Here is a 24077-nt window from a genome sequence, read left to right on the forward strand (position 1 = left end):
AAACACCAGAAACGTGACTTTTTCTCTCTATCCCTGGGAGAGATCTCCACCAAAAAAATTAAAAAAACGAACACATTTGGGTCATCGTCTTGGTAGACAGCGATGGAGGCTTTACTAACATTTTCCATTTGCTTCACTTACCCCTCCCTTCTAACTTAATGCACGTGATACATGCCCTTGTCTCCTTTCCATAGCGACTGGTAGCTGCAAACCTTAACAATCGACACCACAAGTAGTTTATAGAAATAATCTGTTAAGTCATGTGTTGTTGCTTAATAATTGATTTTCTTCCGTGTGTGTTCCTTAACGGTCATGTGGATGTACAATTTCCTGACAAGTTATGTATGGGTGCAAATTTTGTATGTATAGGAGGACATAAACTTGTTGAAAGCAATGGGATGGGATTTCTTCAGATTCTCCATCTCGTGGCCTCGTATTGCACCTCGTAAGCTCACTCTCATGCACCCTCCTTTTGTCTTATTCCGACATGATTAGGCTCCTCCTGTTAACATCAAGGAAAAATATGATCCTTCGTACACCATGTAGACCAACACCATTCGGTTCGAGACTCACACATCGTTAATGACTCGATGCGTGTAATTATGTGCCTTCCTGACCATTGTGCCCACAACAGATTCCTATATATTCTCTTTGGTCTCTCTACATTTTTAATGAGTCATGCCGAAACAAATATGAATTGCGGTTTTTCCCTGTACTCAGCTCTTGTATATGCACTATGAAGCGTATAATTATATCATTCGGATGGTATCTTTTGTATACTGGATGGGAAGATAAGCAAGGGAGTCAATGAACAAGGTGTCGCCTTTTACAACAATCTCATCGACAGCCTACTTGCTGAGGGTAACCCCTACTGTCTAGTCCTTCACGACTCATTGAATTGCTCTTTCCAACGTGTACTAAACTTTGAGCAGGCATCCAACCTTTTGTGACATTGTTCCATTGGGATGTTCCCCAAGCACTTGAAGATGAGTATGGCGGGTTCCTGAGTATTAATATTGTGTAAGCCTTCAAATATTGTTGACTTGGAGTTTCTAAAAATTGTGTGTACACGCATCCCTTGAACTGATTGCCGATCTTAATCAAGTAACACGTAGATCATTTGGGTTATTTACTAGGGAGGACTACATTGATTATGTAAACTTTTGCTTTCAAAAGTTTGGTGATAGAGTGAAGCATTGGGTGACACTAAACGAGCCCAATTACTTTACAATGTATGGGTATGCGATGGGCATCTATGCACCTGGTCGATGATGTTCTAGTTACATAAATAACTGCACAGCCGGAAATTCAGCAACAGAACCTTACATCGTTGCGCACCATTTGCTTCTTTCTCATGCAGCAGCAGTGAAACTGTACAAGGACAACTATCAGGTACATGGACACCTATCTCGGTGTATTCCCCTTATTCTTTCGGCAAACTACTGACTTGGATATGCATGTTTGGACTTGACTAATTGTTTCGTGTTTTGATACATAATCAGGCTGCTCAAAATGGGAAAATAGGCATGGTCATTGCAACTTACTGGATGACCCCTAAGTATTCAACGATCGTCAGTAGGAAGGTTGCCTCTAGAGCTTTTGACTTTCAGTTTGGATGGTATGTATTTTATTTATAAGAAAGTAGGTAGCCTTTATGAGATGCTAGATAAGCATTATGAACGAGTCACAGAAGCGACTGATCTAGCAATTGTACCTCAACGAACAAGTTCCTCAGCAATTTTGTGTGTCCCATTAGTAAGTGCATTGCGCGTTGATGATGCAAGGTTTGCCCATCCTAGTACCTATGGTGACTATCCAAAGTCAATGAGGAGATATGTGGGCGAGCGGTTACCCAAATTCACGAAAGCACAGTCGGAGGCACTAAAGGGTTCTCGTGACTACACGGGGGTAAATTATTACACGGCAAGATACGTGGACAAATCCGCATCCCCTTTTACCACTCTCAATCTAAGTTACACCACCGATTGTCATTGTAATATAACCAGTAAGCATGCACCACCATTGCCCAAATATTTTACCCCTAGTGTTCTTCTTCAATTGATTCCCTAACGAACTTTGTTTATTATCTATGATGCTACTAGTTGAGAAAGATGGAATTCCGATCAGTCAACCGGTAATGTGTCTACACAAGCATGAGAAAGAATTTTATACATAATCAATTGTTTACGCATTAATCACATGCTAAGCATAATGCTAATATAGATATCAACTAAACAAAATTGCAGACTGCCGCGGAGTGGCTGTACATATACCCAAAGGGTATCAGAGAGTTGATGCACTACGTGAAGAAAAACTATCAGGATCCGACCATTTATGTGATCGAAAATGGTAAATAAATGTATCTATGTCACTAATGATGACATTGCTTGGGTTGACGGATCACCTAGTAATTTGCCTTCTATGCGTTGTTTTGTCCAACCACAGGAATGGCAGATGCAAATAACAAATCATTGCCGCTTAAAGATGCACTTACAGATAGATTGAGAATAAGTTACTTTCAGCTGCATTTCTCAAATCTCTCCAAGGCTATCGAGTAAGTAATTCGATATCAGTATTGGGTACATAGATGGTAAACAATGATGATATTTGATAAAAAGTACCATACACACGAATTCGTTGTTGACAGGGAAGGAGTGAATGTAAAAGGATACTTTGCGTGGAGTTTCCTAGACGACTTCGAGTGGGTGGAGGGTTATACAACCCGATATGGCCTCGTTTTCGTGGATTATGGGAATGAACTGAAGCGATACATGAAGCACTCGGCATGTTGGTTCCAAAGTTTCCTACAAAAGGATAATGCAACCGTTAACTACTCCTTGCGGAGCGATGCCTAGCAGAAGTCACTAAAGCCCAAATCCGCAAGTCTCTTCCTCGCTGCTGCGTTTCCAAACCCCGTAGTCCCTTTTGGATATTATATGTACTGATGTTCAGTTGGGCTGCTCCTCTCCTTCTCTTTTCCTACTTAAATGAAATAGAAGGATGCATTTTACACCCAAAAAGAAAAAATTCAAGACATCAAGAATTGCAGGAAGCCCGTCAGTTTGAAGAATATCCTTTAGATTAGGTTTTGTCTGAATGTGAATTTCAAATTCGAATAAAATTAGATTTCCTAATATCATTACTTGTCTTTGATTCCAATAAATAAACAAAATTCAATATGTATGGCAACTTAATTGAACCATGGAATTAGGAAAATAATTTGGACTTTTAACTTCTTAGAGATATCAATGAGATATTCATAAAAGGAAAGCTTACTCCTTAAAAAGAAAAAAAAAATGGAACCCTGTTGGATTTATATCTTTTTAGTCTAAAAAATTATGTTAAGTTCTTCAAAATTATGAAAAAATCGCCACATTTTAATTTTTAAATGAAGTTGATTTTTCCAATATTTTTATGGATTCAAGGTGTTCAACACTGATAAACATCTTAACTAAACCCCAAAAGATAAAGATAAGCCATTGAATACTAGAGGCTGATTATTTTCAAAGCAAATAATATTTGGTTGAGTAAATTATTACATGCATGGACTTACTAGTTCATCTAAACTCTAAGACGTAAAGTTTCGGGAATATTCTTCCTAGGTGGAAGACAAAATTCACCTAGTGAGGGAGGCTTTCGGTGGAAAGGTAGATTCCCCCATCTCTTAGTCTCACTGGAATGCGGCAATTATTTTCAAGGCAAATTATATTTGGTTGAGTAAATTATCACATGCAAGAACCTAAGTATATCCATAAACCACTTCACCTGAACTTGTGACGTAAAATTTTGGAAGTATTCTTCCTAGGTGGAAGACAAAATTCACCTAGGAACAGGGAGCCCTCGGGGGAAGTTTGAATCCTCCGTCTCTTAGTCTCACCTAGGTGCAATTATTTTTAAGGCAAATAATATCTCATTGGGTAAATTTTTACTTGCTGAGGAGGATTGCTTCTACAATTCGAAAATCTTGTATTTGACGCACAAGACTCCGATGTGGCGAGAGCAACGCTCCCAGAGCAAACAATAAAAAGTTCTTGTCTTGGACAATGACACCGTTTTTTTTTTCCGGTGCCAAGGCCCGCACTTTGTATGGGCATGTCAATAATCTACTTTTAAACGTGATTTTATATATATATATATATATATATATATATATATATATATATATATATATATATATATTATTTAAGGTTGTAATCATTGATGGTAAGAAATACCAAATAAAAGACATTAATCGATTGAAAATAGAAAAATGCGGCTTGAAAGTTTAAATTCAACGTTTGCATAATAGATGTGTCGTAAATAGATCAAAAAAGAAGATTTTGAAAATTATTAGCTTCTTCACAAATTTAAATTCTGTTTCCTTTCTAAGAGTATATAATTTTCGCTATTTTACGTTCATGTCTTTCAAAATATCACTTTTAACCAATCTTTTGAACGTCTACAGTAAATCTCCACATTCTCTTTTTATTCTATTCGAACTCTATTGGAATTGTAGTGTCTTAAATAATCCATTTATCAACAAACTAATATATCCAAGCTTACAATGGTTCTTCTACATATCTGCTTATTATATCTAGTACTTTTATAAGCTAATTCCAAAAAAAAAAACACCAATTTTAGGTTGAGTGATAAATTTGGCCTTCAAGTTTGTCAGATTTTTCTCGTTTCTTGAATAAGATAAGATGCAAAGCCAAAGTCCAGTTGGCCGGATGGATGATTTAAGCATGGGATTAATTGCATATCGGTGAGGTAGCCCACGAGAGAAAATCAAACATGTTTCATGCACTTAATCTTAGTCAAGTAATTAAAGCACAGGTCTGGTCGTGAAACACGTTGGCAAGCATTGAAAAAAAAGTATACTTAAATGAGAGCAGCGCAGGGACCTGTAGTATTATTATTTTTTGTTGGGGTTGGTCGAGGACCTGTAGTGCGAAAGGCGCATTTCCCCAGCAGATCATGTGACACGCGTTGATCATGCGGAGGAATGAAGGTGATTACCTGGATATCTATCTGCATATCTATATATATAGTCATCCAGGTTAAGCACGTTGATACTCGTGGCGAGAGAGAAGCAGAGCATAACAGAGAGAAGGAGAAGGATGGTGAGCAAGAGCGGCAGCTCGCGAGCGATAACGTGCAAAGGGGTGGTGTGCTGGGGAGCAGAGGAGGAATGGAGGGTGGAGGAGATTCAAGTGGATCCCCCCAAGGGGAGTGAAGTGAGGATGAAGATGCTGTTCGCCAGCATTTGCCACTCCGATCTCCTATGCTCCCAGGGTTTCCCTTTGGTCGGTTTCATCCTTTTCCATATATCCCTTCGCCTCTCTCTGTATTATTCTCTCTGCTCTTCTGCAGCACCACTGCTTACTCTTTCTCTGATTCTGTCGTTATTGCAGCCGCTTTACCCTCGAGTTCTCGGCCATGAAGGTGTTGGGTAAAGTCCTTCTCTCTAATTCGATTCCTACTAATTCTTCCTTGTTAGTTTTGTCGATGAGGCGTTGCATTCCATCAGCATAAGTTACAGCTGATCTCAACATGACATGGCAGGATTGTGGAGAGTGTTGGAGAGGAAGTAGAAGAGTTGAAGGAAGGAGATGTGGTTATTCCCGCGTATGTTGGAGAATGCAGAGAGTGCGAGAACTGCAAATCCGAGAAGACAAACTTGTGCCTCCGATATCCGCTCTCTATGAATGGCGTGTTGCCGGATGGCACGTCCAGAATGTCGATCCGAGGCCAGGCCCTGTACCACCTCCTCTCTTGCTCCACCTGGTCTGAGTACACGGTCTCCGACGCCAATTACGTCGTGAAGGTCGACCCTGATGTAGCTCTCCCGCATGCTAGCTTGTTGTCGTGCGGATTCTCCACTGGGTTCGGCGCTGCTTGGATGGACTCTAAGGTCGAGAGCGGCTCCTCCGTGGCTGTGATCGGCCTCGGTGCTGTTGGACTCGGGGTATGTGATCGGTCGTTTGTGTTACTTACTTGTGTAATATATAAATGCTGTTTTGAGAGGATTAATTAGAGAGAAAGCACGGCAACAGTTCATTTGATTTGATCACGAGCAGGCCATAGGAGGAGCAAGAGCGCAAGGGGCGACTACCATAATCGGCGTGGACAAAAACGGGATGAAAAAGGACAAGGGAGAAGTCTTTGGAATGACTCATTTCATAAATCCAGACGATCACAAGTCTTCCGATGGCACGCATTCGAAGTCCATCTCTGAGATGGTGAAAGACTTGACGGGCGGAGCTGGCGTGGACCACTGCTTCGAGTGCAGCGGAGTACCCAACTTGATCAACCAGGCCCTAGAAGCCACCAAAGTGGTGATGAATCCATGTCATCGCATCATCGACAAAATCACAATCGCGCATGCGCGCGCACACTCGCGCACGGCTAAACTTCATCTCGGCAAGTCTCCTAACTGTATAATTTGATGTGGTCAGGGGAAGGGAAAGGCAGTAGCAGTGGGGGCAGGGCTGAAACATGTCGTGGAGATTAATTTCATGGAGCTGTTGGTGGGCAGAACGTTGAAGGGAACCATTTTTGGAGGACTCAAAAGCAAGACCCACCTGCCCCTCCTTGTCCACAAATCCAAGGACGAGGTTCTGATCAAGCTCTTTCATACCCCCACCAGTTTCAGACCTTTACGCGCACAGCCACTTAACTTTTGCTTGCTCTGGTTCTGCAGGAGATCCCCCTCGATGAACTTCTGACCCACGAGATGAAATTGGCGGACGTGCCGAGAGCACGTGAGGTACTGAAGCGGTCGGACTGCATCAAGATTTTGATCAAGATTTAGTGCCCTATTTTATATTTTGCCTATTGCCTCCTGCCCTTACTTTGTCGAACTTCCTATTACGCTACTGAGCGTGCTTTGTTTACTGTTGCACTCGCTCGTCTGAAACTCCAATAAGATATAATTGTTGGAGTTCATGATACAATTTCGAGAAATATCTAGCATTTAGATATTGTTACATAGACTCCTCTAGGTATCTCGACAAAACTCTAGTCTAATAATGGCATTTGGAGCACACGGTCTAGAATGAAAAGAAAAAAAAAAAAAAATCTCTTCACCACAGAGTATTATGAACGTTGACAACTCTTAACTTCAAATTATCCCCACACCAAGATTTCAGATTTCCCTGAAGAGTCATTGAATGTGTTTCGTCGGTTATTGACCCTATATAAAGGCTTTGTAATCTTTCATAATAAAACTATATTTCCTCCTCCCATCACCTTCAACGCACAATTATTACTTTGTTCCCTTATTTATTCTCTATCACATCACTAATAAAAAACTGTCATCAATATTAACTCCATAGTTACGAAACATAATTCTATTTTCGTTATTGATGAAATCGACAAACTAGACCTTGAGTCAGTTCACAAAGCATGCGACCTTCCATGTTCAAGTCAAGTATCTATCAGACCCAACTCGAACCAAACGGTTCACTGCCCAACTCCTTTCCGCATCCCAACCTCTCTTTAAGAAAGCTGCATCATAAGATATGATGTTTAACCAACTTATCTTTCCAATAATTTGCATTAGCTTCGCTTAGTCAACCTCCAGATATTTATTGAACTTTTACCCATTCTTTGAACTGTAATTTTTCATTGGAAACTCTTATCACAAAAGTATCTTTTAGAAGTTAAACAGAATAATTAAGTAAACAAACGCGACAAAGCTGAGGTCGAAGCCGAGTAACAGAGTCACAAGTTTAAACCAAAACAGAACCTCGATCACTTCAAATCACACCCCTCATCCACAGAAAACAAAAGACGACCAACCATGTCACAATTGAATCCAACTTATCCGGAAGTTCAACATTTACTGTAATGTAATATATGGGCTCTTTAATAAATAAATAAATAAAAGAAAGAAAGAAAGAAAAAGGAAAAGAAAGAGTTTGAAAAGTCAAAAAGGGAGGCTGAAGAGAATTGTGGAACCTTCGGCTGGGTTTTAAAAAAAAGAGAGAGAGAGAGAGAGAGAGAAGAGCATGGGCAGCAGCGAAAGAAACGGGAGAGGAGAGAGAAGAGAAAGGAGAAAGGGAAAAAGGGAAAAAATTTGGTATACACGTGATCCGGATGCCTGATCAAGCCGACTCAAGTGTGTTTAGTAATGTCGGTAAGAAATCAAAGTCTTTAATCACCTACTTGAAGCAATCGCCGCAATTAGGGCTCGAAATTCGGATTTCTTGGATATTTGTGTGGCGAAATCCGATTTTTGAGTCGCCGAGCTGTATATTTTTATAGAAATGGTACTTTGGGATGTTGTAAAGCTATAGCATCTTTCGGATCGTGATTTGAGCTTGCAGTTTGTCCGGAACGGAATTTTGAAGTTGAGAGTGCATTCTGGTACTGTAGCGAACAGTAGCTTCGAGCCTTTTTTTGTTGTTTTCGGTACTATTTTGGGGCGGGTTGAGTTCGGGTTGTTGTACGTTAAGAGAGTTTTCTAAAGACTATAAGACAGCTTGAAAAGGATTTTTGTGGAGGAAGTTATGGCGTGATAAAGTTAGCGCTTGGGCTGCTCCTAGCAGGAAATGATAGGTTTTTCGATAAATGAGAGCTTTTGTGGCGCATAGGTGTCATTTTATCGACAAATAAGCCTAGTATATACGAGTCGTTATGCGAATATCCTTTTTACTCGGCCTTTTGATATTGTTTTTCCGTTAATTGTTAGGAATCTGAATGTGTTGGTTCGAGTGAGCGTCGTAGTTGATTTTTTACTTTTCCTAGATGAGTGATACTATTTATTCTTTATATTTTAAACTCAATTTTTGAGAAACATGGTAGATTAAATACTTTATGAGTTGATAAAAAGCATATTTTGTTGCATAAAACAGGATCGAGCTATTACTGACATTTTTGTTGTTCGAAGTAAGTTATATTTTGACGTTGATTTGAATGGTTGTTTGAAAAAGGATTTGTGAAATTCTTTTTGAAAGAATTTTGAAATGTTTTGGAGAATGCTTTGATATTTATATATCAAATTTTGAGTTGTGATATGACTTCTTGGATTACTAGATATTGTGATTGGTGGTTGGTGCTCAATGTCGCTGTGGACCAGGGGTGTGTGGGTATGCGCATACTATTTTAGGATATCCTTGTGGGCCAAGCCACCAGCTAATAATAGGTGGAGACCTTGCCAAGGGGGAATCTTGGTCGTCTTATCACGGGCGTTACGCGTGACCATGGTTAGACATTTGAGCATGAATTGGTCAATGGGGTGAACCATTGACGTGTGCTTTGAGTTTGGTTGATGGAATAGACCATCGATGTGATTTGATGAAATTAATCAATGGAATAGACCATTGATGCATATTTTATAAGATTGACTAATGAACTGGACCATTGGTATCTTTGATATTTGAGTTAAGATTATGTATTTGAGTTATGTTTTAAATGTGCATAGTGATTTTTTGATCCGCTTAGAAGAAATGTGTTACTCACTGAGCCGTGATAACTCACTCATTTCTTATACTTGTTTTTCAGGTTCTTCAGCAAGTCGCGAGTAGGTGTGAGCGTTCGCTCAGGGAGGTCTTGGGGAGGTCTTTTGTGGTGAAAAATTTTTGGTATGACTTGTGCATAGTTAATAGGTTTATAAGTTAGTCTTTATAGAAGATTTATGTTTTGATTTTTGTGGATTATAGATATACTCTGATATTGTAACCAATTGCCCCTTTTTATCAAATATATATGTGGATGTATATATATTGATATCGGGTTGAATTTTGGTTACGTTGAGACTGCGTCCTTTAGTAAAAGGACGGCTGTGTCATGCCCCTTCTTCTTGTGAATCAGGGTGTGACATTTACAATGGGTGATGTTAGCTTGCTAAGTGCTAAGTATCCCCAAACTCCCACCGTTTTATCCTGGATCGAGGTTTCCTGTTTGTCGACATTTTGCTCCACGGCCTGATCTCATCACACATTCCGCAGAGAAGATACCGCACATCTACAAGGTGAGGGAACTCCTCTCTCTCTCTGACCTCAATTACAAATCCCGTCCCAATTCCCATTCTCCAAACTTCATGGCAGTCGCCTTCAAGCACAAGCCATCTACATTTCTCTTTCTTTAATAATACCATAAGATGCTATACCGGCGCACTATGAGTGTTACACAAGAATTAAATAAGATTTGACACCACAAAGGCAGATGAATTTGAAAAATAGCTAAAATCCCCGACAAATAGAATTCTTACAGATGCGCACCTGAAGAATCGGCAAATTTTCGTAGTTGGCCAGTGGAAAGACGTGCTCAAATGGCACACGCAACAGTCAGAGAGATTGTGGCATCATTCATCGATGCTACAATATAATAATCCAATGGTCGCTTTGGCCAAATAAAGGGGGAAAAAAAGTCGAATCCCAATGATCACTGGAAAGATCAAGAATCTTCTAAAGAAAAAGACTAAAATAAAACAAAGAAAATCTTCTTCTTATGTGTACTGCGTGTAAGTGAACTAAGATGACGTGTGGACAACATTGTTATGACACGTCCTCTTTAGACGTGATTTTCTTCTTAAATTCGACTCGAATCTCTGCCGAAAATGAATCGCCGTCCCCAGTCAGAGACCACCAGCACTCTGGTGCGCCAGCTGACTAATTTGCTGTTAAGTTTCACAACACCATCAAAGGATTGAGTGTACTAAGAATCCGTACATCAATTGCACATGCAAATTACAAACTTACCTTGCATAAACTGAATACCAGAGCCACTGGGTACTGTGGCCAATCGAGACCCAATCCCCTGGTAGCTCAGCTGCAGTTTGTTCTCCGCCCAAGGGTGCAAATTGTCCGAAATGCTTGTATCTTAATGAATGATTAGACTTTCAACCATCACGGGGACATAACTCCACCGTCTACTTCTAATATGTGGGTTGGAGAAAAGTGTTACCATGCAACGGTTGATGTTATGTCACATCAGCGCTAACACTCACCAAGATATCTATTTTGCAACACACATGTTTCTTTTGCAAAATAATTCATCAAAATTCAGACCTGTTTGTCTGCGATGATCCTTATGCACTATTAGCATCAAATGATGTACCTCGAAGAAAGGCTAATTATTCTCTTATTTGTGTTTGACTGGGAAAAGAAAGATTATATATGGGAGGCTTGATGATATAAAAGAAACAACAGAGCGACATACGTATCCCAACCAGTATGTCTATGCATCCAGAGAACATATTGGTTGGTGGAGATGGTGTCAATAAGAACAATGGACCGATTCATGATTATGACAGATCTACTTAAATAATCTAACCTGTTGAGGTTCATTCTGTAGTACAACTGTAACATAAAGCACTTGTTTTCCTGGAAGAGAAGCTTATTGTACCTGAAGGGATGAAACCGATGACGTCCCGATGCCCTGAACCTCAGAGGACCTTTGGGATTCTTTTCGCACTCATCCATGCGATTGAAACAGTCAGCGAGATATTCACCTTGTTGAGCAGCCACCTTTGCCATTTACAGCACATGTAGATGTTGGTACTATAAAACAAGAACGACAAAAAGAAGAAAGGAGAAGAGAGTAATTGTACTTGAGCTGTTGCAGGAAGATTTTTCATCTGAGAATCCACTTCAGCAAGGGCTAACTTAAACAGTTCAATATCCAGCTGGAGAGTTTGTGTTTGGCAGTCAGCATGCTTGAGTGGATCAAAAAAGTTCCTCATGTTTTTCTTCTTCAAGTATAGCTGCACTTGTGGATACCGTTCGCAGATGTCCGCAACAACTTCTTTTGCATCTTGTATACTCAGCTTACCTGTCTTAGACTTAGCTTGTTAACTTGGATAATGAAGAATAACAGAAGGCAGGACTGTTTGATGTGTTCTCTCCCTTTTTCCATCCTATCATTACAGTGAAAGGTCTGTCCAGTATTGTGGTGATCTCAGCTCAAATTGTGTTTTCTCCTTAAATATGCTTTTCATATGGTACAAAAATTTAGTTAAGATGCTTGTGTAGGAGCCATATGCAGATTGAAATTTATTAATGGGAACATAAATTTTGAGAGCTACGGAATATGGACTCCTGCCACTTCAGAGGTATGGAGAATTGTGTCAGGATGATATATCAAAAAAGTTTAATTTGTGAATTTGGAGTATATGCGCCATAAGTTTGGAAGGTGATACTTTGTGGTGGACAGTCAGAGTCCCAATGTTTGAAGAGGCCGAAATTTTTTGCCTTTTATACATGTGGTAATTGGGGTTGCATCTATAAGTAATTTGTAAGAAAGGCAATTTTTATTTATGAAAGTTGAAATGTTTGTTTTTTTTTTTTTTTCAAATTCTCAGGTTTGATGAAAGAATCAGTTCATTTGCTGAGCAGAAGTTCCAAAGGGACGGCATTGATGTCCGTACTGGTTGTCGAGCTCTTGGGGTTTCAGAAAAGTCGCTTTCTGTGAAGGTGAAATCCCATGGAGAGGTTTACTCGATTCCTCATGGATTGGTTGTTTGGTCAACTGGTGTAGGGACTCGTCCAGTAGTGGGCGACTTCATGGAGCAAGTTGGTCAGGTTTGTGACATACTGCCACGCATGCATGAAATGGACTCTAAGAAACCGTGACACTGAACGTGCAGGATTATATCTATTGCCTTAGTGCCCTCAACCTACGGCTACACATCGATTCCTTCTCTTGCCATGTCTCAACTACTGATATGCTGTATCATTGTTCTTAGCAGAATGATTTGAGATTTTGCTCAATCTGCAGGGTGATAGACGAGCTCTTGCAACTAATGAATGGCTACGGGTGAAGGGCACTGAAAATGTCTATGCCCTAGGTGATTGTGCTGCAATAGACCAACGTAAAATAATGGTATATTTTTAACTGATGTCTGTTTTATCGTATGTTCATATGGCTGGATGTGTCGGTCTCTGTCAGTTAGCAGCACTTACACTTAAAAGTAACATTTCTCAGTCATTCCTGTCCAACTCACTGGGAGATTGAAGAGCGGTTTGCACTTTGCGCCCCAGCCCCCAACACTTAAAAGTAACGTATCTCAGTCATTCACATGGATGGCCTCATTGTGGAACTAGCATGAAAATGCTTCTCGTGTGAAACATCAGATTGGTTAATGTCTTTGGAAGTTTATTTTCAGTTCATATTAATTGACCACATTACATCATGCATGGGTTTCTTGATTAGCACATGGTTCCCCTTTGAAAGAGCATCTTGATCCTGTCCCATTTATCTTATTCTTCTCTAGCGGATATACATGATAAGTTGCCTATCTTTAACATGTGGCATGAAAATACTTAGTGAAATATAAGTATTTATCTTCCACAATGTGATGTGGCTGTCGTACAGCACCAAATAGTACTGATCATTGTTACTAGCTTAAATAAAGCAAAGCTGCATTTTACAAACTCTTAATTTTCTACTAATGGTAATATTGACCTGAGAAATGGTATTTATCATCATTGTACTCTTGTTTTCTCCTTCTAAATTATGATTACTACATTTGATATACTCAGGAGGACATCTCGAGCATATTCAAGGCTGCAGACGAGGATAACTCTGGCACTTTAACTGTTAGTGAATTTCAAGATGTTGTGGATGATATCCTCATACGGTATCCCCAAGTGGAACTATACTTGAAGAGCAAGCATTTGAAGGATGTAACGGATCTGCTGAGATATCCAGAAGGCAATGAGAGAGAGAGAGTGTAGATACTGAAGAATTTAAATCGGCCCTTTGTCATGTGGATTCACAGGCGAAGAGTCTGCCAGCCACTGCTCAGGTGATAGTTTTGGAAGTCTCTTTCAAGTAAAATTTGCTGTGGCTTCTTTCTTGCCACCATCATAGAGGCACTTAAATCATCTAATGCTTTCCTTTCTAGGTCGCTGCTCAACAAGGAGCTTATCTTTCAAGGTGCTTCAACCGGAGACAGCAGTGTCAAGAACTTCCTGAAGGTCCAAGACGTTTTACTGGTGCCGAGCAGCATCGATTTCGTCCTTTTCGGTATGTTACATTTTCACTATGTTTATCTTTTTTCATCGATGGGAATTATAGATGAGTTTGCTATATATATATTTGTTTCCTTTCCACTCCCGACAACTGATTTCTTTTTATGTGGTCAAAAAATAAAGGTACAAGCATTTTGGAACGTTTGCTCCTTTGGGAGGAGAGCAAGCTGCTGCTGAACTTCCCGGAGACTGGGTATCTATGGGTCATAGTACTCAATGGCTGTGGTATTCTGTATATGCGAGGTGCAAAATCCCTTCATACATTGGTAAAAATATCATTTGATGTTTTGTGTTGCGACATTTAAAGCTTTTCCCTTTTTCTTCAGCAAGCAAGTAAGCTGGCGCACACGGGTGTTGGTTGTATCCGATTGGACACGAAGATTTGTTTTCGGAAGAGACTTGTAACATCCCGGGCCCCACTTTGTAATATTGTCTACTTTGGGTCACCGCCCTGGCGCGAACGAACCGCTATCCCAGCCACAGTCTTTTCTCTCACGGCTTTAAAACGCGTCCTTATAAGCTAACCGACACCTCCCTCCCTAGGCGATGTGGGACAAAAGAGGAGGCTGTCACACTCTCCACCTCTTAACAGAAGAGCGTCCTCGCTGTGGCCTCACGGGCGTCAAAACAGCATTCAAGCTGTGGTCCCACACGCGGCCCACGGGCGTCAGAACAGCATTCGAGCTGTGGTCCCACACGCGGTCGGGAGTTGGCTCTGATACCACTTGTAACATGGCCCTACTGTGTAATATTGTCCGCTTTGGGTCACCCGCCCTGGCACGAACGAACCGCCATCTGAGCTGTGGTCCCACACGCGGTCGGGAGTCGGCTCTGATACCACTTGTAACATGGCCCCACTGTGTAATATTGTCCGCTTTGAGTCACCCGCCCTGGCGCGAACGAACCGCCATCCCAGCTATGATCTTTTCCCTCACAGCTTTAAAAGGCGTTACACATATTAGAGGGACCCAAACCTTATAAGCTAACCAAGACTTTCCTCTCTAGGCGATATGGGACAAGAGATGAGGCTATCACACTCTCCACCTCTTAACAGAAGAGCGTCCTCGCTGTGGCCCCACAGGTGTCAGAACAGCATTCAAGCTGTGGTCCCACATGCGGTAGGCGATATGGGACAAGAGACCCAAACCTTATAAGCTAACCAAGACCTCCCTCTCTAGGCGATATGGGACAAGAGAGGAGGCTATCACACTCTCCACCTCTTAACAGAATAGCGTCATCGCTGTGGCCCCACAGGCGTCAGAACAGCATTCAAGCTGTGGTCCCACACGCGGTCGGGACGCCATCCCAGCTACAGTCTTTTCCCTCACGGCTTTAAAATGCGTTACACAGATTAGAGGGACCCAAACCTTATAAGCTAACCAAGACCTCCCTCCCTAGGCGATGTGGGACAAGAGAGGAGACTATCACACTCTCCACCTCTTAATAGAAGAGAGTAGCATTCAAGCTGTGGTCCCACACATGGTCGAGACGCCATCCCAGCTACGGTCTTTTCCCTCACGGCTTTAAAATGCATTACACGCACACTCTCCACCTCTTAATAGAAGAGAGCAGCATTCAAGCTGTGGTCCCACACGCGGTCGAGACGCCATCCCAGCTACGGTCTTTTCCCTCACGGCTTTAAAACACGTTACACACAGTTAGAGGACCCAAGCCTAGACCCAAACCTTATAAGCTAACCAAGACCTCCCTCCCTAGGCGATGTGGGACAAGAGAAGGTTATCACACTCTCCACCTCTTAACAGAAGATAGTCCTCGCTGTGGCCCCACGGGCGTCAAAACAGCATTCGAGTTGTGGTCCCACACACGATCAGGAGTCGGCTCTGATACCACTTGTAACATCTCGGGCCCCACTGTGTAATATTATCCGCTTTGGGTCCGTGCTAGGGACGAACCGCCATCCTAGCCACGGTCTTTTCCCTCACGGCTTTAAAACGCGTTACACAAATTAGAGGGAACCCAAACCTTATAAGCTAACCAAGACCTCCCTCCCTAGGCGATGTGGGACAAGAGAGGAGGCTGTCACACTTGTAACATCCCGGGCCCCACTATATAATATTTTCCGCTTTGGGTCACATGCCCTGGTGCGGATGAACCGCCATCCCAACCACGGTATTTTTCTTCACGGCTTTAAAACGCATTACACAGATTAGAGGGACTCAAACCTTATAAGCTAACCAAGACCTCCCTCCCTAGGCGATATGGGACAAGAGAGGAGGTTGTCACAAGACTCGAGCCATATTTGAGGTGACGAATGAGACATGTAAATAATGTTGAGAACCAAAGGAATGTCGCTGTTGGACATGGAAGACTGCTTTTGGCTTCTTCTTCCAAGTGTGATTGGCCATGTAATCTTCTGTCTTTCTGCAAGTTAGTGGGAGGTGAAAGCATTGCCCCTTAAATCATGTCATGTAGTAAGTAGATCAAAAGTATGTTGTGATGTTGCCGAAAAGTTTAGTTGAATGCTCTCGGACAAAGGTGCTCATCGTGTTTGCAAAACATGTATTGGCTCTGTTCATTGTAACATTGGGGGCTCAGTGAACTTGCCTAGTTGACTAAATCTGTGTAGTCATGCCACTACCATGTGAAGGCAGGCGTCCTGCTAGAGAACTGGATACGAGGACCAGTAAAATTCCAGGCAAATATGGTAGACTGCCACATTCCTTCTTTGGAGTTGAGACATCTCTAAATGAATTGCATTATTTTTTGAGAAGAGAGAGGAGAAAGAGGGTAATGCAACGTTATAATCGAACTTTAAACTCTATTAATATTTCAATTAGTTGTCTGATTCCTTTTTTCACAGGCTAATGGTAATTTTAGCTTAATTATTCAATCTGAAAGCATTCAGATTAAGGGTGATTGGTTTCAGCATGAATAGCTTCCAAACTTAAAAACTGAAATTAGAAATTTATTTTGTCGAGCTAGTTCCAATTTTTTATATTGGAACCAACTCAGTTCCAAATTGACCGGTTTTAGGATCAATCCGGAAATTGGCTGAGTTTCTTTTTCTTTCTGTTCCTTTTCATTTTATTATACGAGATGATGTGCATTTGTGCAAATTTGAATGCAATTCTTTCTAATTGAAGATACTATCAACAGATATTTACTTTTAATAAATATTTTTGTTCCAAAAGAAAGAACCTTTCCTAACAATCTCTAAAATCGGCGAGGGGAGAGAGAGAGAGAGCACCAACTTTCTTCCATTTGGTTCCGCATTTTCAGACCCTTTTCAACATCAGAATTTCCGAATCTTCCCGTGTTTAAAGGAAGCAACTTCATGTTGCTCCTTTTCATTTTTCAACTCGTATCATCCTTTTTCTCCATATGCCTCGAGGATTCCAACCATTTCTTCTATCATCGTGTGTAGGGAGAATCCTCATCGGTCCTCGAGGAAGAAGGTGTATAGTTTCCCTCGGACTGTCCCATCTTTAGTTGGACAAAGTGTCAAGTCAATCTCGCAGTCTTGTTTAGCCTCATGGCATCCATATTCCAAGCGCTTTGTATTCCCGCCCTGCTAGATGCGTCATTCCACCTATATTTACCATTTTCCTCACATAGAAAGTTTTAGTAGGAAAAATTATCCAAAAATTCCTAAACTTATTATATTTACCCATTTAATTTTACACATTTTAACTATGTCAATTGAGTTGTGGACTTTTTATGTTTTGCTAATAGAATCTATTCAATCAATTTTGATTGAAAATCGCTGACATAAATGTTGGATGCCTTACGTAACATAAACATTTTTAATAATTTTTTAAATTTTTTCTCAAATAGTCATCTAAGAAATGATCAGCCCAACGCATACCCCCTAACCCAATTTCTAGAAGAATTAAAACCACAATTTCTTGCTCTGCCTTGACTTACCATATGTACAATATCTTAGACCCTGCTTTCAATGTGTACACATAAATGAAGTCGCCGCATCTAGTCTCAAAATTCCTTCTTCAATCCTCTTCACCTGCTGAGCCTTGCTCTCCCCAAATTCCTTGGCGGCGTCATATGTTGCATGTAATCCCAACAGCACATAGCAGACCAACAGAGAGCCGGTCCAGATCCCGAACCGAATGAACGAGTCCTTGTCGATGGACCCGAGAAGGAAGATGTTGATGGCGATGGAGGCCGACGGCAACCACGGGACTAATGGCACTCCACACAGTTTCGGATTGCGGGCATGAGGAGCGAACACCCTCAGTGCCTCAATCTTTTGAGATTGGAGCACAAGAGCTTCTAATACAGATTGCGAGGCTGTTGTGGTATGACCTTTCGAATACTTTCAATAAACTTCAGAGGATTGTTCACTCACTAAAAGACTGTTCCTGTCAATTTCTTTAATCCTACCTAGTCCAAGTGTTAGGAATAATTATGGTCGATCGTTCTGTTTGATGCATGGATGACGACAATGTAAGAGTTTTCCTTATGTGAACTACATTAATTGAGATTGTAATTATCATTTTACGGGGTTGGTCTAATAAGGTAAGACATAACGTTTTCTTAATGGTCAAATATAGGTCTGACATTGTGTGGACTAAGTTAGGCCAGGCCGCGATGAGAGAGCCCGTCCAAAACCCTATAAATAGCGCTAAGGTCCCTCCTCTAGCCCTAATTCTTTCAAGAAACTCTCTCTCTCTCTCTCTCTCTCTCTCTCTCTCTCACCTCACATAAGGCAAGCTATGAGTTGTGAGTTATGTAGCACCGACACTCTTCGGGAGCCTTTGTGTTGTATCCGACACTTCAACACGTGTCTGACACGCTCCGACACGTCCCGACACGCGGTCAACAAGTGTCGAAAAATCTGACACATGATTAACTCTCTCCGACACACTTCGACACACAAGTCCAGAATTCTGACACGCGATTCCGACACGCACGGGGTCAATTTTAAAAATTTATAATACTTAAGGGATCAAAATATAAATATACAAAAAAGAAGTAGTAAAAGAAGTAATAAAAAAATGCTATAAATATACACGCATGGGATCAATTTTTTTATTTTCAGTTTTGTTTTTTTAGAATTGTTTTATTTTTAAAAGTCTTTTACTATGAAATAAGTAATAAAAATGCTATAAATGATAAATAAATAAATTTAAAAATATCATTTCGGCATTTTTCTTTAAACAATGTTTTTTTCGTCTAAGTTTTATGTATTATTATAACAAATCAAAATGATGAATGATATTATTTAATATTTTTCGTGTAAATTAATTCTAGGCTATTTTATTATTATTTATTCATGTATTCATATATAAAAATATATTTAATATACAACGTGTTGGAACGTGTTGGAATTCTCTATTTTTAAGAAAGTCAAATTAGAATGAATCATAACTCATCATGTGAAACAACATTTAACACTGTTTTAATGGGAGATGTTGTTTTGACTATCAATATTGGTTAGTATTTAACGTTGAAAAACACTTTCATGTACCTTCATTTAGACGAAACTTAGTTTTTGTATCATGTCTGGAAGTGTGCGGCTATTCTTTTGAAACAAAGAACGTTGTTATTTTAATGTTTTCCAAATCAAATGAAGTTGGATGTTGTAATGGATCAAATAAATTGTACTAGTTGTGTTCACCTCCCAAGGATATGTATGTCGTTTTAAAATTGAAAATGTTGTTTTCAATAGATATTTACCTGAAGAACAATCTTATGCATTGTAGCATGAATATCTTGATTATATGTCTAGAGAAAGAGTAGAAAGACCGATAATGTTAATATTTTGTCTACTCTTAAATGTTGCATAAAGACTTAAGTAAACTATTGTAGAAGGAAGATGATTAAGATAAAGAAGAAAACTGCAGTCTGAAGTCCTAACCCGTTAGAGGTCATTGATATTGGTGACCATATATGGTAAAGTTGTATAGAAATATTGACGACTATTTCCTTTTGATTAAAGAAAAATCTGAATCTTTGGATAAATTCAAATTCTTTTGGACTAAAGCCAAGAAACAGTTGGGATTGATATAGCTAGTATAAGCACCTAGAGAGGGGTGAATAGGTGTAAAAATAACTTCTCGAGATATGAAAACAATACTAGACAAACAACAGAAAGGAAGCTCTCCTTTAGTTAACAAATCGAACTATGATCAAAGTAAAGCAGAGAATAGGGAAGAGAAAATTGAACACAAATTTTATAGTGGTTCGGCTTATTCCAAGCCTACGTCCACTCTTCTGCACTGACAGCCCACTGGCTGGATTTCACTATGAACAAAAGAGATGTTACAGCACTGCTTTCCCTTGATTCCACAGTGTAGATATTCTACCACACTTCCTCAAGGTATCTCAAAATATAGACTCTCTTTTGTGTACAAGATTTCGCTTAGTAAATGAATTGACTAAGAATCAAAGAGCTTCAGACTTTGGAATTCTTCTACTGTGCACCCCTCGAACAATTGGAACGTCTTCCTTTTATACTCCTTTGTGCCATCATACCCGTTGACACTTACCAAAGGAATTCTTCCAATCCTCCCGTTGGACAGAATCAATTAGGAAGATTATTCGAGCTATTAAAGGAACATGTCGATAGCCCATCAATCATGCTCGCCCATACAATCAGGATCTTGGTTTCCATAAGTAGAACCTTCCAAGAATACTTCGTCAATCATCGGATCTTTAATCATTTTTTATTTTAATAAAGGAATCTATTATGTCATATCCAGCCAAGAGATCTTCTCCAGTCGATAAGGCCAAATCCTTAATGAAGCGATTCTAGATAGCCTTTCTTCAACGGATTAGAAAGCTGTCAATGAAAATAAACTTTGAGTCTTGAGTCCGGTAGTCAGGAGGTCTTCGAGACTTTAATAGAAGAGTCTGCAAAACTTCAGACTAGACTGATAGAAACGTTTTGTCAACTTCAAAATATTCCAGAAAGATTTCTCCAACAATCTCCCCATTTTTTTATGGTGACAAAACTTTTCTGCAGATTTGAATAACTTTGACCTGCAAAACATTACTCAAGCAGATATGGATATCTCATAAAGATTAATGGCTTAATGATAACACTAGAATCTGCACCCACAGAAAATAAGTTAGTTTTGCATGAGAGTAAAGCCATTCATAAGATATCAATAGTACTTAATATAAACAGCAGTCAAATCCAAATCCACTTTCAGTCATTCCTCATCCAGACACAGACACACAAGTCAAACATCAAACTAAAAATTCAACAAGTTTAAGTTCAAAGATTTCAAATCTCGCATCTCTCCCCCTTTTTGTCATCATAAAAAAGTTGAGATGGGAATAGAATGGAGTCAAGTTTGCTTGGGAATGCGAACAAGCTGGAAATCTCCCATGGACTGGATGATGCCTTCCGGCTTTTTCAATTCTTCCTTCGATTGATCCACCTCTTCACCTTTAGCATTGACTTGAATATGAAGAGTAAGGGCTTGGATCTGATCAGACAATGAAACGGAAAAAGCTTGACCATCATTCTTCAAGTTCTGAACTTCGCTTTCTAAAGCATATATCTGACCACGCAATTCCAAAAGAACATCAATGATTCTGCGAAAATCTGCTGAGTTATCAGTCTGCGTACTAGCTTCGGCACGATCTGATGGAGTAAAGGCAGACGATGGTATATCAGCATAATCACGCAGATTTGGCGATGAAGCACCATGTCCCTCCTCAGGAAATTGAGAGACATGAATGTCTTTTGGATCTACTAGAGAGCGGTGACTCCTTCACTTGGTAACAAGATATGAGGACATTCATCTGTTTTCATCATCTCCCCTGTTTCCATGGCTTCGGGTGGAGAAGAGTTTTCTCATGCTCTCCTTCCTCTTGATTTTCTCTTTCTTCTTCTTCTTCAAACCTTTCCTCCTCTGCTTCTTTTTCTTCAATTTCTTTCTCCTTTTCTTCCTTCTCCTCTGCTTCTGTTTCTTCTTCTTTCTCCTGTTCTTCTCTCTCCTCTGCTTCTTTCTCCTTTCATTCCATTGATTCAGGAACAGAATGACTCAGCTTCTTTAATGCTATAGCAGAAATTGTGAGGTCATCCTCATCATCTTCATCAGTAATGAGAGCTTTTCTCTTCTTGGATGGAGCAACCATGGGTTCCTTCCCTTTCCTTTTCACTGCTGAACAGACTTGATGAGATTTGACAGGGGTTTTCTCCTTAAATTTCTCCAACGCCTTGTCGAGCTCTTTCAGACGCATTTTGGACACCATTTTCAATCCTACCACAATTTTGTCACAAGGTCGAACACAGAGAATTTGTGGAGGCTGAATATTCAAATGTCTCGAATATCTTTGACACAAGACGGAGAAGGAAGTTGGCCCTTGTCCTTCACCACTGCTCTATACATGTGAAACAGAATAGTGTGAGGAAGAGAAAACTTTTTCCCAGCATTGATGGCGTACATCAGCTTTGCCTCTGAGTTAGAAACATCAGTCTTGGAAGTTGATTTCGGTTTGAGGCAATTGATCACAATCTTGTGAAGCAGAATGTTGAACACATGCATCCTTAAGTAGGAAATCCTTCCCTCTGTCATTCTTTCTTTAATAAGTTCCAATGTGGCACGAGCTATAGAGACACTGATGGGTTGATATCTCCCTCTCTCAACCCCAATAACATTCGCAACATATCCACATCCACTACAAAGTCCGATCTCGAACTCTGAAAGAGATTCTATTCGCATCCAAGAAACTAAGATTTGAATAGAAATATGCAGTTAATTGAGCATAGGCTTCTGTGGTGTTGGAATAGAACTGTTCAAGTTGAAGAAAACTGAACTTTTCCCTCAAATTGACATTCACAGCATCAAGGAAATCAAAATCCACACTCCTAGGGTTTATCACCCCACGCTTCAACAATTTGGAGTATAAACCCTTATGTTCCTTCGATCTAAACAACCCTATTCTTTTTCCTCGAATTTTCGCCACAACACCCATTTTCAGTTGAAATTGGCTGTACAATCTGTCATCATCATTCCCATCTATCGGATTAAATCCCCTAACACGCTAATCACTTGGGATATTTGCAAGGGTTTTTTCATCCAACTCCTTAGGAGCAATTTCCAAACTCTCCATTTTTCGTAAAAAGATATACTCATTCCCATATCCCTTGTCCTTAAGAAACTCATCGATGTAGTTCAATGGAGTACCAATGCTCTTTAAAGCACGGTAAAGCTTATAAATAAAAGAGGGCTTTTGAACTCTTACAGGATTTGCGTCTTCAACGATTTCTTCCTCTTGTTGATGAACAGCATTCTGTGGACTAGATGGTGGAGAATGACGTTGCTGAGAATGTTGTGGGCTCTGTTGCTGACTTGGTGACTCCTCTTCCTCGGTGAGATCAAAGTGAGTAGGCCCCTTACTCATTCGCCGTGGTCCCCCGCTTGCGATTCTCGAAGACTTTCTTGAAGACGACATCTTTCTCGTCTTGAAAGATTCCTTGCTTGACTTTCCCAAGAAAGATAACAACTTTTGAAGATTAAACAAGGGAGGAAGACCGGAATGGAAGATCGATGCTTTTTAGGGTTCTTGGAGTTAAGTGAAGAGGAACCGACTGTATATAGCTCAGTCGAAGAGACGCATACCAAGCGTCGTAATGGAAAGTAAAAGATGCCCCTTTTAAAAATAATTGCATTTTTTAAAAAATAGATAACTACCAATTTTAAAATATTAACTCCTTTTTGAAAAAGAAAAATTGCACTTTTCATGGAAATTGAAGATAGCATAGATCAATTATAAATAGATAGATGATCGTACCTTTCCGAGATTTAATATAGGAGAAAATAAAATAACTTACAGTCAAGAACCATGATTGTCTGAGACTGCGAGTCTCTAGACTTTAACTTCTTCAAGCTTCAAGATGTTGAGTCTGGAACGGATGATTTCAAATTGATTTTTTTCCAAAGGCTTCGTAAATATATCCGCCAGTTGGTTCTTTGAGTCAACAAACTGAATCGAAACTTCTCCATTTTGAACATGATCTCTAATGAAGTGATGTCGAATCTCTATATGCTTTGCTCTTGAGTGAAGAATTGGATTTTTGGTAAGATTGATTGCACTGGTGTTGTCACAGTTAATCTCCATGCATGAATTTTCAATTCCAAAGTCTCTTAGCTGTTGTTTTACCCACAGAATCTGTGAACAACAACT

At 40.1% G+C, this 24077-nt stretch overlaps 1 protein-coding gene and 2 pseudogenes across 1 annotated transcript; all 3 read left to right on the forward strand.

Annotated features, from left to right (window-relative positions):
• The first annotated feature begins 102 nt into the window (after window positions 1–102).
• Window positions 103–2936, forward strand: LOC104427213 (annotated as a pseudogene).
• Window positions 2937–5068: 2132 nt separating this feature from the next.
• Window positions 5069–6970, forward strand: LOC104424852 (CYP enzymes assisting alcohol dehydrogenase). The gene is made up of 6 exons (XM_010037365.3): window positions 5069–5285; window positions 5394–5431; window positions 5545–5947; window positions 6060–6317; window positions 6438–6596; window positions 6683–6970. The coding sequence occupies exons 1-6, from the start codon at window positions 5100–5102 to the stop codon at window positions 6791–6793; spliced, it is 1155 nt and encodes a 384-aa protein (XP_010035667.2). The 5' UTR covers window positions 5069–5099; the 3' UTR covers window positions 6794–6970.
• A 5045-nt stretch (window positions 6971–12015) lies between these two features.
• LOC104427215 lies at window positions 12016–14363 on the forward strand (annotated as a pseudogene).
• The last annotated feature ends 9714 nt before the right edge of the window (window positions 14364–24077 follow it).

This window comes from Eucalyptus grandis, chromosome 11 (assembly GCF_016545825.1).
Source record: "Eucalyptus grandis isolate ANBG69807.140 chromosome 11, ASM1654582v1, whole genome shotgun sequence".
Lineage (NCBI taxonomy): Eukaryota > Viridiplantae > Streptophyta > Magnoliopsida > Myrtales > Myrtaceae > Eucalyptus > Eucalyptus grandis.

Bases quoted from the DNA above. Each gene is read 5' to 3' on its own strand.
- LOC104424852 (XM_010037365.3), top strand. From the start codon at position 5,100: ATGGTGAGCAAGAGCGGCAGCTCGCGAGCGATAACGTGCAAAGGGGTG. The intron at 5,432-5,544 runs GTAAAGTCCTTC...ATGACATGGCAG, and splicing joins CTCGGCCATGAAGGTGTTGG to GATTGTGGAGAGTGTTGGAG. The intron at 6,597-6,682 runs GTTCTGATCAAG...CTGGTTCTGCAG, and splicing joins TCCACAAATCCAAGGACGAG to GAGATCCCCCTCGATGAACT.